The 12,578-nt window shown below is 46.3% G+C and overlaps 1 protein-coding gene across 11 annotated transcripts in view; it reads left to right on the forward strand.

Annotated features, from left to right (window-relative positions):
• Positions 1 to 12,578, forward strand: part of DYSF (dysferlin) — a 1,012,908-nt gene that overhangs the window by 557,697 nt on the left and 442,633 nt on the right. For all 11 annotated transcript variants that reach the window (XM_085642744.1, XM_085642751.1, XM_085642747.1 and 8 more), the window contains 3 exons: positions 3,118 to 3,284; positions 4,976 to 5,090; positions 7,345 to 7,450. In XM_085642744.1, coding sequence (XP_085498870.1) covers positions 3,118 to 3,284; positions 4,976 to 5,090; positions 7,345 to 7,450 — 388 coding nt within the window. The remainder of the gene's footprint in view (positions 1 to 3,117; positions 3,285 to 4,975; positions 5,091 to 7,344; positions 7,451 to 12,578) is intronic.

A 12,578-nucleotide genomic window follows, 5' to 3' on the forward strand; every position in this document is an offset into this window, starting at 1 on the left:
GAGCGCCGGGTGCAGGCAAAGTCTCTCCGCCCTTGAGGGCTGTGTCTGGGCGCACTACCAGTCTATATGCGAACACTGCCTAGTCCAAGCCCACCGCACTGGTCCTACCGCCTCCGTGGCCGATCGCCACCCAACTCCACACTCCTCCGCACAGCTAGCACACTCTACGGGACGCTCCCCGGGGGCAGCCACTTTCCTGTTAATGCTGGGGCGAGAGGGCCCCGACAGGATCACAGGGCCCTCGACCATCCCAGGAGTTTCCGGCTCACTGCTGAGCAGTCCCAAGATGGCAGGTGGGCGCCGCACCTCCACAGCCGCAGCCCCGGAGGAAGCTCGTTCTCGGTCCCCGTTGCATGAGGCGGATGCGAGCCCCCGCACCCCCGGGATAAGGATGGCCGGCGATACCGCACGCCCCCGCGGCCTTCTCCCTATGGGCTCCGCTGTTGGCCGCTGCCGCTCTGGGGTCGCGCCTCTTCGCCGTTAGGCCGCTGCCCCACCGGTCCACGGCCTGCCACTGAAAATCGGGCACGGAGGACTGGACCCGGGTCGGACCGCGGCTCTCCTGGTGTCCGCTTCAGGGACCGGCACTCTCGAGGTCAGTGCCGCGAGCCCCCTTCGGCTAATGACGGCAGAATGCCGGTTCTGTGCTGGGCCCTCGGCAGGAGAGACAGAAGAGCACGTCTGCTCAAGCCCCCATCTTGGCCACGCCCCCCAAAGGTGCCTCAGTCATTAGTTTTTAAAGAATAAACTGTAAAATAGCGCTTAGAAACATGAAGCGCTAACTGGGGATATCTGGTTGCGCCGAACCGAGACAAAGTCAAAAGTTCAAGCCAACCATGATGGAGCGCAGGCCGGCTACAGAGACCCAGTTAGGCCCGCTGAACCAAAGTACCTTAAATCCTAGTTGGGAAGTGTTTGTGTACATCCGCGTCGAAGATACATTGTGCAACAGAGGCAATACATTGGTTCCGAGATGTGACAAGGATGCAGTGTGAGGTCCTGATGCATCCACATCGAGGATCCTGTTGACGGGGCTTGCAATGTAAACGCTGGTGTCGAGGATGCGAAGCACAGTGGAGTGGAGACGATGCATCAGTTCCGATAAGCAGGGAAGCTGCGATGCAGAGGTTTGAAGTCGTCATCAAGGCTGCCGTCAACGAGGGATGCAGGGAGCTTGCGCTGGGAAAGTTGTTGCACAGTGATTGTTCTAAAAGCGATGCCTCAATCCCAACATGCGGGATGCAGCGGCAATGCAAATCTTTTGTGGCAAGTCCAATTAACACGACCGCGGTGTTGCATCGGGTCTGCTTGGAGATGCGCTGCTCAGCTGAGGAAATGCATTGGTTCTGGTCGTGGATGCGTCGTTCAGCAGAGGATGCGTCTGTTCTGCTGGAGAAGCACCTTAGGCCCACTTCCAAGTGTCCAGGACTGGGGAGGCACCCCTTGACAGTACAGACTCATAGATGGCAGAGTCCATTTGTAGAAACAGGTTTATTGGAAATCTTTTATGTCCCTGAGACTTCGGAGTCGGAAGCCAGCCAGCTAACCCTTGGAGTCCTTCTGGGCTCAAGTGAAGCATGTCCCGTCCCCTCACCCAAGCAAGAGGGCAGCAGGCCCCAGGTTAGCACAGCAAGACAGGAGTTCAGCAAAACAGAAGCCCAGCAGAGTGGCACCTTCACTGGTTCGGAAGTGTACTGAAGTGGTGGTGTTAGAGGTCCAGCACTTATACCCAGTTGGACCTTTGAAGTGGGGGAGACTTCAAACACAGGCCTCTGAAGTGCACTCACCATTTCGTTGTAAAAGCATGCGTTTTAAAGGCATATGTGTGGTAAAAAAATGTGTGGTAACAATGCGTGGTAAAGCACTTGGGTAGTAATGGATGCATTGAATGCATGGTAATGCATGGTAAAGGCTGTTTCCCCTGCCACTGTTCTGGACTGCTGCTCTGAAGGACTGCTGCCCTGCTGACCTGCTGCCCTCTTGCCTGGGTGAGAAGGACTGAACCCAGGACCCCAGAGTGACTCCACGGGCTAGATCGCTGGCCTCCTGATAACAAGCCTCAGGGACACAACAGGCTTCCAACAACCTTACACCCAGAATCTGGACTCTGCCATTTGTAAGTCATGCCCTTCTAAGTGGTGCCACCCCAGTCATGGACCTTTGTAAGTGGGCCTGAATGTGTTCTGCTAAGCCCAGCAGTGGTCCCCATTGGAACTGACGCACAGTGATAAAAATCCTTGCAAAGCCTTACCGCACAGCTTCCAGCCTCATCAGAATTGTTGCAGAGGGACGCAAGGACCCACAGAGCCTTGCAGCACAGTTACTAGCTCAGCGGAACTGATGCAAAGCAACGCAAAGACCCGCAGAGCCTTGCCGCACAGTTACTAGCTCAGCGGAACTGATGCAAATCAATGTAAAGCCTTGCAAAGTCTCACCTCACAGCTTCATCAGAACTGACACTGGATGACACAAAGTCTCACAAAGCAATGCCAAGCAGACTGTGCACCAGGATTTAAGGTACTGTGTTCAGTGTACCTAAGCGGGTCTCTGTAGCTGGCCCGCGCTCCATCGTGGTAAGCCTTAACTTGTGATTTTGTCCCGGTCCAACGCCACCAGCTAACCACAGTTGGCACATTGTGCTTTCTGCGCATTGTCACTACAATGTTTAAAATTGCATATCTTAGGTTCTACCAAATGGATATATGTGGTTTTAGTCTTGATTTCGTTATTACATTTTGCTCTAATATTATAAATTGGTGTGGGATTTTTCTTGTTTTGTGGTTTCACTTCATTACTGTTTGAAGTGCTTAATAAATACTTTGCACTTTGCTTCTAACTTAAGACTGACTGCCCTGAGTCAAGCTACCAGAGGTTTGAGAACAGGCTAATTTGGGGTTTTCTTTGCCTCTCCATGACAAGGATTGTGGTTGCTGCTTGAGTAGGGTTTGACCCCCCTCAACCAGTAACCCAACTTCTTACAATCACCCCTTGTGCAAAATTCAAATATATTACAACTTTATAACACCGTATAAGCAAAATTGCCTGATATCATTCAATGCTGTCAAAACTTGTGGTCTCTTCCTGTTTTTTAAGTGTGCATATGTTTCTTTTGTTTAGTATGAGAACCAGACGAAGCTGGCGCTTGTCGGAAATTGGGGGACAACAGGCTTGACGTACCCCAAATATTCGGATGTTACTGGAAAGATCAAACTTCCAAAGGACAGCTTCCGCCCATCCACCGGATGGAGCTGGGCCGGGGACTGGGTCATCAGCCCTGAGAAGACGTGAGTGGATACAGTGTTTTTGGCCAGTCCAATCTTTGAGTGTTTTTCCCTCTCATTTAACCCAACAATCTTCTTTTGTTGTTTGTTATACCTGTCTTCATTTCAAACCATGGACTTAACCTTTGACAGGCCAAGAGCTCACCTGCTGAGCAGGTCTTCTCTCCTTATTGGCATGTTCTCTTGTTTAGCAAATGTAAAGAGAAAGGACGATAGTCATGTGTGTGCAGAGGCAATCTCACGCTATACTGTCGTATGATCCACAGAGTGATACATGACAAAGTCAAACTAGATAGCTGCCATGCCTACGAACCTCGGAGAAACAGAATATTGCTCTCTCTTGATCACTTTCATCACTGTATTGGCTGTGGGGTGTCTTCCTGGGAACCAAATGGGCTAATCTAGCTTGGCCATCAGGGTCTTACGGCATGCCAATGGCGTGTTTGTGCAAGTCGCTGGATTTATAGAACTGACCATGCGAGCCTTCTATAGCAGACTGCCCAGTGCCCAGTAATGTGATTATTTACTATATTTACATGTATTATGTCATTGCTTATATGTTTTATGTTTTTTATATGTTTAATTTACTGAGCCTTGTTAGCTATGTGCAAGGGTGAGGAACCAACGATTTTGGCTGCATTTGTGTTATAGTCACTCCGCAAAAATACTATATTGGTATACCCTATTGTGTATTATGTTTGTACAATAATGAGTGCATGTTTGCCGCTGTGCATGCATGTGCAGGAAGGCACACTGGTCTTCTTTTATGTCATTTTTTTTCACACCTATGAAAGTTGTGCAGTCTCAGCCCACCTGCAGCACAGGCTGTACTCACAGGAGCCCGGTGCAGTTCGAGCAGAGCGGTTTCTTCTTGAAATTATGTTCTTGCTCCTCAATCAGTAATCACAGTTCATATATGTGAAGGACCTTGATAAAGGGATCCTGCTCAAAGCCATCAGGGGATCCGCGTGGATGTAGAACCTACCGAACGGCAGTGGATTAAGGTCGTGTTTTGGGGCGACCATCAGATGCTGGAGCCAGACTTACTGATAAGTTACTGAGAGGTTCTGCATCCATGAAAAGTATCAGGATTTCCTCTGCTTTTAATTTTCAAGAGCCCATATCCGCGGGAGAATCAGGAGTAAGGATAACAAGATATCCACAATGGCGGACATTTATAGCTCAGTGTTAATCATTACATTACCTGTAATGTTTTCCACTTTTTGTTTAGCATTTTATGCCACTTCTTATGTACTTCAAATCACTTTAACAGGATCTTTAAATGTGTGACATTGTTGCAGATTCTCTTTTATCTATCGTTTTGGTCAGATTTTTCAACATGCAGGGAGCACGGGCGTGGCGTTCTTTGCGTGATGTGAGATTCAACATGTTTCACAACATGAAAAACTGACAAGCACCCTCAGTCTGTCTGTGTGTGGTAACCCTGCATGTGAACAGTGGAGCCAACCATGCGTACAGATCTGTTAATTATCAAATGGTTGTGAGTAACACAGCAGATCATGGATTGATAAATCAACTTTCCCACCTTCACATCACATTTTTAGGCATAAAATAATAACAATAATACATGTTACCACCCCTGGTCCAGTAGCACCAGTTGAACTGAAGCTCATGACATGCGCTGACCCTAAACCTATGTTATCACTCCTCTCCTTATAATCATTTCTTGACAGGTTGCTGTACGACACCGACGCTGGTCACATGAGCTTCGTCGAGGAAGTGTTTGAGAATCAAGCACGTCTGCCAGGTGGACAGTGGATTCATATGACCGAGGCGTATTCGGACGTGGTAAGGATTTCCCATACACTTGGTTTCCTTTGACGCTGAATGCAGACACTCATATAATGTTTACTGATTTGTTCATTATACTAATGCATATTGATCCTGCAAGATGTGATCCACTCAAGGTGCACTTAGGGTTATTTCGCTCGCCCTGTCTTAATTTTGGATTCTGAGGTTTCTCGATGTGATCATGCGAGCATCTAACGATGACTTGCATGCATGAAGAACTGAGAGACCACACTCTGGTCTGATGCTGGGAAGTATTAACCCTGCCCGTCAATGGGGTGCAATTTAGCTAAATTAGTGTAATTGGTGTTTCTAAGTGCAATCTGGACTCTCAGCTACTATCAGTTGACTTATTATTAGCTGTCCAAATCTACATAAGGCAGAATATTACATATTTTGGCCTAAAGCAAGTTTTCCAATACATAGGTGCTGGGTATATCCTCTATAGGACCACTAGTTACTAGTGCAAGAGACAGGACAAGCATCAGTGGCTTTTGAGTAAACATCATATCACGGAAAGCACTTAAGGGGATTTAACGTAAGCTGTTAAAAGGAGGAAGAGTGCTTACCAATTTATCAGCTATAGATGCAACATTTAGCTATAAAAAAGCTCATTATTAATGGTTTTCAGGACCATGTTATTCTGCCGACTTCGCAAAGATTTTATTTTTAGAAATGTTCACCAACTTTCTGTGAAGGATTCATATTCGAATTTGAATCAAATTTGAGGACAGTGAGTATGGTGCAGTTGTTCTTCGATGATGGAGACACGTACCGTGTTTTCTTCATTGTTCAGTACCCACCTTCCTGGATACTGCCACAGAAGGGGAGATAGAGTAGAGCACATTGTCCTACTGTAGTGGAGTTCCTATAGTACCCCTGCAAAACCTGCGCTTTTGGATAACATACACCGTGGGTCTGGTGGTAGACTGATTCTGTGCACCCCCACCGCGTATGTTAGCCGTGTTTTGCATTAGCTAGCTCACAGTGCCACTAGAATCTCCTTTTATCAGAGAGATTAGTTTTTGGCAACCTCAGAACATAACAACCCTGATTCCTCAGACTTGTGGAAACAATATACTACTTTTCAACCAGTCACTCATGCTTGCTCATTTGGTCTCAGAGAAATACACGGAAGAAACAGTTGAGCGTGTTTACAATAAGAATTTATTGTACAGTTGTTCTTCTACTGTAAAATATATGTGCTGCTACAACTGTTACACAGTATCAGAGATATAGGATCAGCAGTACAGTGAATAAAAAGGAATAGTACAGTTCTACCATTTTGCAATAGTCATGAACATATACATGAATATAAAATGAATTTATAAAATAAAGCGCATACTCCTACGATGCGTGTCTAGATGTACCTAAGTGTACCTAGCATGTGAGTAGGTGCGAAAGTGCTAATAAGCCTAGGAGCCAAGAATCCCGTAGGATTTAGTCGAACCCCATTACCTGAATATGAGAGTGTGGGACCTCGTCCTGGACTCGAGTTGGACATCCCGCAAGGGATAGTCAGACCACTGTCAGCTGGAGTGATGCATGCAGGAGCCTCAGCGTCTCTGGTCAGTGTGTCGGCCTTGAAGTCTCGGTTCCCTCCAACTACTGCTAGCAAGAGGTGCTGTATTTATAGTCCTTGTGCGTGTGTTAGCCATTATTTAGTATGAGGATGACGTATGGGATTAAACCTTGTGCGTAGATAGGAGAGGTGAAGTATATCCCTTGATAGTGTCCTCATAAATTATTCATATGTGCTAAGGATGATGTCTTAGCATTATTGATTGGGAAAAACCCTCCCTAGGTGAAAGGTTTAGTCCATAAAAGGAGTCAATCCTTTTAAGGCGTTCTGTCCCTATAAGGCATTCTGTCCTTATTAGGAGTTATGTCCTTATAAGGCTCGTTCATGTGAAATGTAGGGGAGATGATGTAGGGAAAGGGTACGATGTTCCCTAGACCTATATTAGAGTACCAATATGAAACATAACACTACAGTGTGCACTACCATTGTGCATTTACTGGTGTTGTGAGGTGCAATGAACATGGTTGTCTTGTTCATTCATAGATTCCTGGCCCTTACTTATTCATTGGTATTAACCAAACATTTCTAAAGCCTGCTGTATTGTTACAAAATATAGATGTTTTTCTGTACATTCATTAGTGTCTTACATAATATCTTACATCTTCAAGGAGCAGACTGTACGTACTTAGGTGCCAACTTACGCCATCTTTCTGTCTTCGTTGCGTCTTCCAGAATGGTGAGAAAGTGCTGCCCAAGGATGAGATTGAGTGCCTTCCGGGTTGGAAATGGGAAGACGAGGAATGGTCCACAGACCTCAACAGAGCCGTGGACGAGCATGGTAGGTCAGACGGGGGCTCTGATGTAGCACCAGTCATTAGTAGAGCACACTCAGCACAGGCCGCTGTCTGTCGTTACATGGTAGTATGTACAGTTACATGCATGTGTTGACTGTGGGGTGTATTTCCTCTGCAGATGGGTTTTGTTCACATAATAATAACATTGTTTGGGTATGCATGCTGTAAATTGGAAGCCTGGCGTTTAACACCACACGTTGTAGCTGCTGTAATTGTTATAGCATGGGAAAAACATGCCATGTAAAGAGGCTACAAATAAAGTTAAGAAATACTATTTTTTGGCAGACTGTTGATTTCATGTTGTCTTTGGTGTTCTTGTATTTGTGTTCAGATCCTGCGTTTACTACTATCTCAAATAATGGTACTTTATGGGTTTGAAATTTAGGACAAGATATTTTCCACATTTGAGGTATTACTAGCAGCTTAAACATGAGAGAAATAGTCCAGTAGGGCTCATGGACGCCGGGCCATGAAGGAGCAACTAGTCTTACTATGATACGTTAAACCCTTTTACAGACTCTCTGCTACCTAAATCCACCGGTGCTGCCTCCGTTGACCCTACAAAGATGAGTCTTGAAAACTTCTCTAAAATGAGTTTAATCACAAATACAGCAGAAGGGGTATAATTCCATTGTCGAACTCCACAAAGACTCAGGGATTGGCCTCCTTCTAAAGACTTTAAACCTGGGATCATCCGCGACAGGTCTCCATGAAATCCAAACTTTGAGCAAATCAGTGCCTCAAAGCACCTCAAGAATTTAGACGCTGAGGAACAAAAAGCTTTGTCAGCCATAGGTACCCCCATCTCCCTCAGAGCCAAGATGCTCATTCTCTTCCACTCCTATCCACCAATCAAAAAATACAAGACTGTGCCTTCCTTTCATCCTTCATCTGTACTGCCGGCTAAGTGTCATAGACAGGCATCTGGAGATTAATTTTATATTCCCCAAGTAACTCATATAACTGTTTTATTGATATGTTAAATAGTGGTGGGAATAATGCCTAACTCTGGGAGATCTCACAACTAATGGGGAGAAATGTAGGGACACTCATAGCATCCCTTTCATGTGAATCAAGAACTAGCCCAACCAAGCCTTGCTCATCTGGGTGGTATCAGCTACTACTTCCAGGTGCAGCAAGAAAAGTGCGTGATTCACAGGATTGAAGCTATCGATTGAGCAAGATCAACATTGGCAGCGGACTCCTGTCTCAAGTTCGGAGGAGCTGGTGCTGAATTTCTACCAAGGCTGATCGAGTCCCAGGTCCTGATTGATGGCCATCCCAGATTCAGTGCATCGACAAAGGTTTCTGCTGTTTCTCACACACAATGGCTTCCAAGGTCTCACTGATCAAAGGAAGGCGAGGAAATGGCCCGTAGATGAAAGGATCCTCAGCCAGAAAAGAGCCTTGCTTTTGAAAGGTGGTGGAATGACTTATACTACATCTGCAAGCTAAGGCTGCTAATGAAAATTAGTGTGACCGCTGAAACCAGGATACTTGTGAGGGACTTACTGACCCTTGATAAGAAAGGGACCAAGCGAGAGGAAGAGCAGACCAGCTTGAGGATCAGACCTACCATTTGCTCCTGGGTCGTCTCAGCTCAGCAAGGCTAACAGGGGACACAAGCCCTATCGACTTACAAGATTTACACCAAAACAAAAGTACTTTCCAATCATTGCATGCGTGCTGCACTGTAGAGCTGACATCTAATGTGTGAAAAGGTTTCAACTTTGCAGTGCACTAGAAATGAATAAATGTACCCTTAGGTGTTGAACCTGGTGTTGGTGCAGATCGTGTGACACTGCAAGCTAGCCATTGGTCAAGCTATGAACATCACTCTAGGCTTCAAGGATGCTTTAACCTTCCTCAGCATTTCAGTCTTAAGAGCACACAGTGGACAAAAGCATGGTTCACCCCATTCTTAAGATAAAAATCTAATATTTATTGATTCCTGCTGTTTCTAAAACATGCTTCAGCTGATTTTGACTTCATAAAAGTAGCAAAAATTAGGAAAAAACATTCTCTCTTAACAGGGTCCATCTCATACAGCAAATGCAATAGTTTATGTTCAATAAATAGGAGGAATTCTACATTTACTTTTTGGCGATAGGCAAAGCCCGACTTATGTAAAGGTGGGAACACACCTAAGACTTAGTAATCCTATTTTGCAAACCTTCAGGAGACTAGCCCAGAAAGCGAGACCAGAAAGGTTTCCAGGGCTCAATCTTTGGCGAATTGTAAATTTTCTAATTCCTCGCTGTCTAAGGAATCTATTAGTGGTTGTGATCTTATGATTGGCTGTCAACTAGTCAACAATAGGCCAGTAGAGTTTCAATGAAATTTCCAATACCTGACTATCCTCTTCGGCTTCCTTACACAGGATTATGTAAGAGGCGAGTATGGATCTAGCATAGGAGGGATGTATAGGAGTTTACTAGATTTGAGCATGCAACAAAAGTGAAACCATACAGTCAGTTTTAGGATGAGTTCCGGTAGAAAAATTTAACCATCAACACCAGAAACATAAGATAAGGTTGAAAAAAATCTATATTTTCTTATCACAGTCTACATATTCTCTTAGTGAGTGGGTGCCAGAAAACACAATTCTTAATTTTTTTGTGAAAAGTTAGCGTTCTTGGACACCGCTCATTGGGATGGAAACGTCATCTGCATGGTAAAGACGTGTACCTCTGCCCTGAAGTGCCCAACTGCATTGTTATCTGGATCCCTAATGCTGACTCCTTTGTCATAGGTGAACACGGATCATGCATGTGCGCCATGACATAGGCCTGTCTCATAGATTGTTGTCTGGTTGGTCCAGGAGGGTCGCCCAAAGCGGTACCTTCATAATGATGGAAGGCTACCACCTTCACAACGAGTTAAGCAGCAAGAGTGTAGTGTGGCAGCATATCGGGTAGTGATCAGAAGTAGTGGACAGGATCTTCTTTACCTGTGTCACTGGAGTGAGGCCTACAGGCCTGAAGCTGCTGCTGCGTGCTGAACTCACCCTTGAGCTACATCAGGTGGATATGTAGTGTTGCGTAGCGCAGGAGTAGTTCCTGTGCATTGGCATTGGTTGTATGTGTCCCTGGGAAGGATACAGTACAGGGATGGAGCAGTGCTGTGCAGTTAGTACATGTACTGGGTTTATGTATGCCTGAGATTGATACATTCCATGAAACATGTAGTGTAGTGCAGGTGTGGCTAAAGCATGTGCTGGGTGTATGAGTGCTTGCATGGAGTACAATACATGAATTGTTAAGTGTTGTGCAATGCACACATGGTGAGTGTGTGTGCTAGTAGTGTGTGTGTTTGTAAAGAGCACACCATGGTTAAAAAGCTTCAGTGCTGAATTGTGCACGTAGACTGAGTGTGTGTGTGCGCTGAATGCATGTGCACAAGTAAGGGTACAATGCATGGAGGAACAGTGCTGGATGGAGAGTCTGCTGTGTATGTACACTGAGTGCAAGTGTGCCTGCAATGGTACATTGCATGGAGGACCCTGGGTTCCATCCTAGGAAGCCCAGGCCTGCCTGGTGAAGACATGAGGAGGAAAGGAATCTCCCCAGAAAGATTTGTGTATTGCTGCATTCCTGTGAGCTGTGTGGGACACTGGAGGGACAGGAAGAGGCTCCCTTTACATCTCAGAAGACTACTCTTTGATTCCGTGATAGATCACAAGGAAGGGGCCTGGACACATCTGCGGGAAGGAGATGGGGCTGATAGGGGAAGCATAAAGAGTAGGGCTGGGGTCTAGGATTAACCTTTTGATGCACATATCACTGTGGCTGACATCCAGGTGTGAACTCTGGCCACTCCCATGAATTGTTTGTGGGACACTCAGCTTCGGAGTCTCCTGCTGTGACAGAGACCTTTCATGAAGAAAGAAGATGAGGAGGCGCAGTGTCCGCTTGAGAAGAAGCAAAACCCCAACATAAGACATCAAAGACCCAGACCCGAAATCACATTTGGTGTCTGGAAAAGGACTGTAAGAAGGGAAGTTTGAGCCCCCAAAATGTATCGTATGTCACGCAGCCAGACGGGCTGTGTATGAAGGGGAAACTCTTCAAGACTTCTGCCTGTGACCAGGATTGGGCAGTAGCCAGTGTGCAAGACTGTTTTCAGCAACCCCCATGTGCCAGGAGAGGGCCACCGTTGACTGAGCCAAGCATCGAGCTCTATGCATAGGGCCCCAAGCTGTCACAGCTTTGTTGCGGTGACCCAGTATAGCAGATGGGGGCCACCATTGAAGTTGTGTGACTTGTGTGTCAGGACTTTTGAATGCCTTAGCGCCAACCCCATATGACAGTATGGGCCACCACAGTGTGGGCAATTGCACATGAGGAGTCTACATTGCGTCCGGAAGGTACTGCAGCAACCCTATGTGCCAGGAGGGGCAGCCAGGGCCAAATCACAAAAGACTTCAGCCTGTCGCCTGGGACCTGAATGAGACTGCGACCAGTGGGTTGAGCCCCTCAGTGAGTTCTGCCCTGATTGAACCCATGACCAGGAGGATTATGAGGGGGATGATGGGCCCTCGATAGACTCCAGTCGAGAGCCAAAGGATTGAATTCCTCCTGCTGGTCCAATCGCTGGGCAGAGCTGGTCGCACCACTCTGTAGAATGAGCCTGTGCCTGCCTGAGGTTGTTGTGTGTACTGCGAGCAGCCCTACTTCTCTGAGCAGGATCTGATCTCACGAGTGCCCACCCTCAGGGCACCCGCTGTACCGCCGAACACTTCCATGCTGCAGGAGTGGGTAAGATTTGAACTGGGCCTTTGGGTCCCAGGGGATTCGCTTCTGAAGATACTGCAGCACCATAGACACTTTTGACTATATTCGTACAGAGTCAAAGGGAGAACTCTTGAGTATAACATATTAATTTCCATTCCCTCGATACGGCCACCAGTGAATGGGGAATAACCTGACACATTGCACAAAGGAGGTTGGGACAGGGATTTACTTGATGACTTCTAGAGCCATGCCCTCAAGGGGATTGCGCCATGATTCTGAATGTCGAATTCCTTTGCATGTGTAGAGGTATAAATAAAATACAACTTTTTCTTATAAAAGAAAGTATTTAGCTGGACATTGAGTTTTTGTTTGTTCTGTT

The sequence above is a fragment of the Triturus cristatus genome, chromosome 2_2 (assembly GCF_964204655.1).
Source record: "Triturus cristatus chromosome 2_2, aTriCri1.1, whole genome shotgun sequence".
In the NCBI taxonomy this organism is placed as follows: domain Eukaryota; kingdom Metazoa; phylum Chordata; class Amphibia; order Caudata; family Salamandridae; genus Triturus; species Triturus cristatus.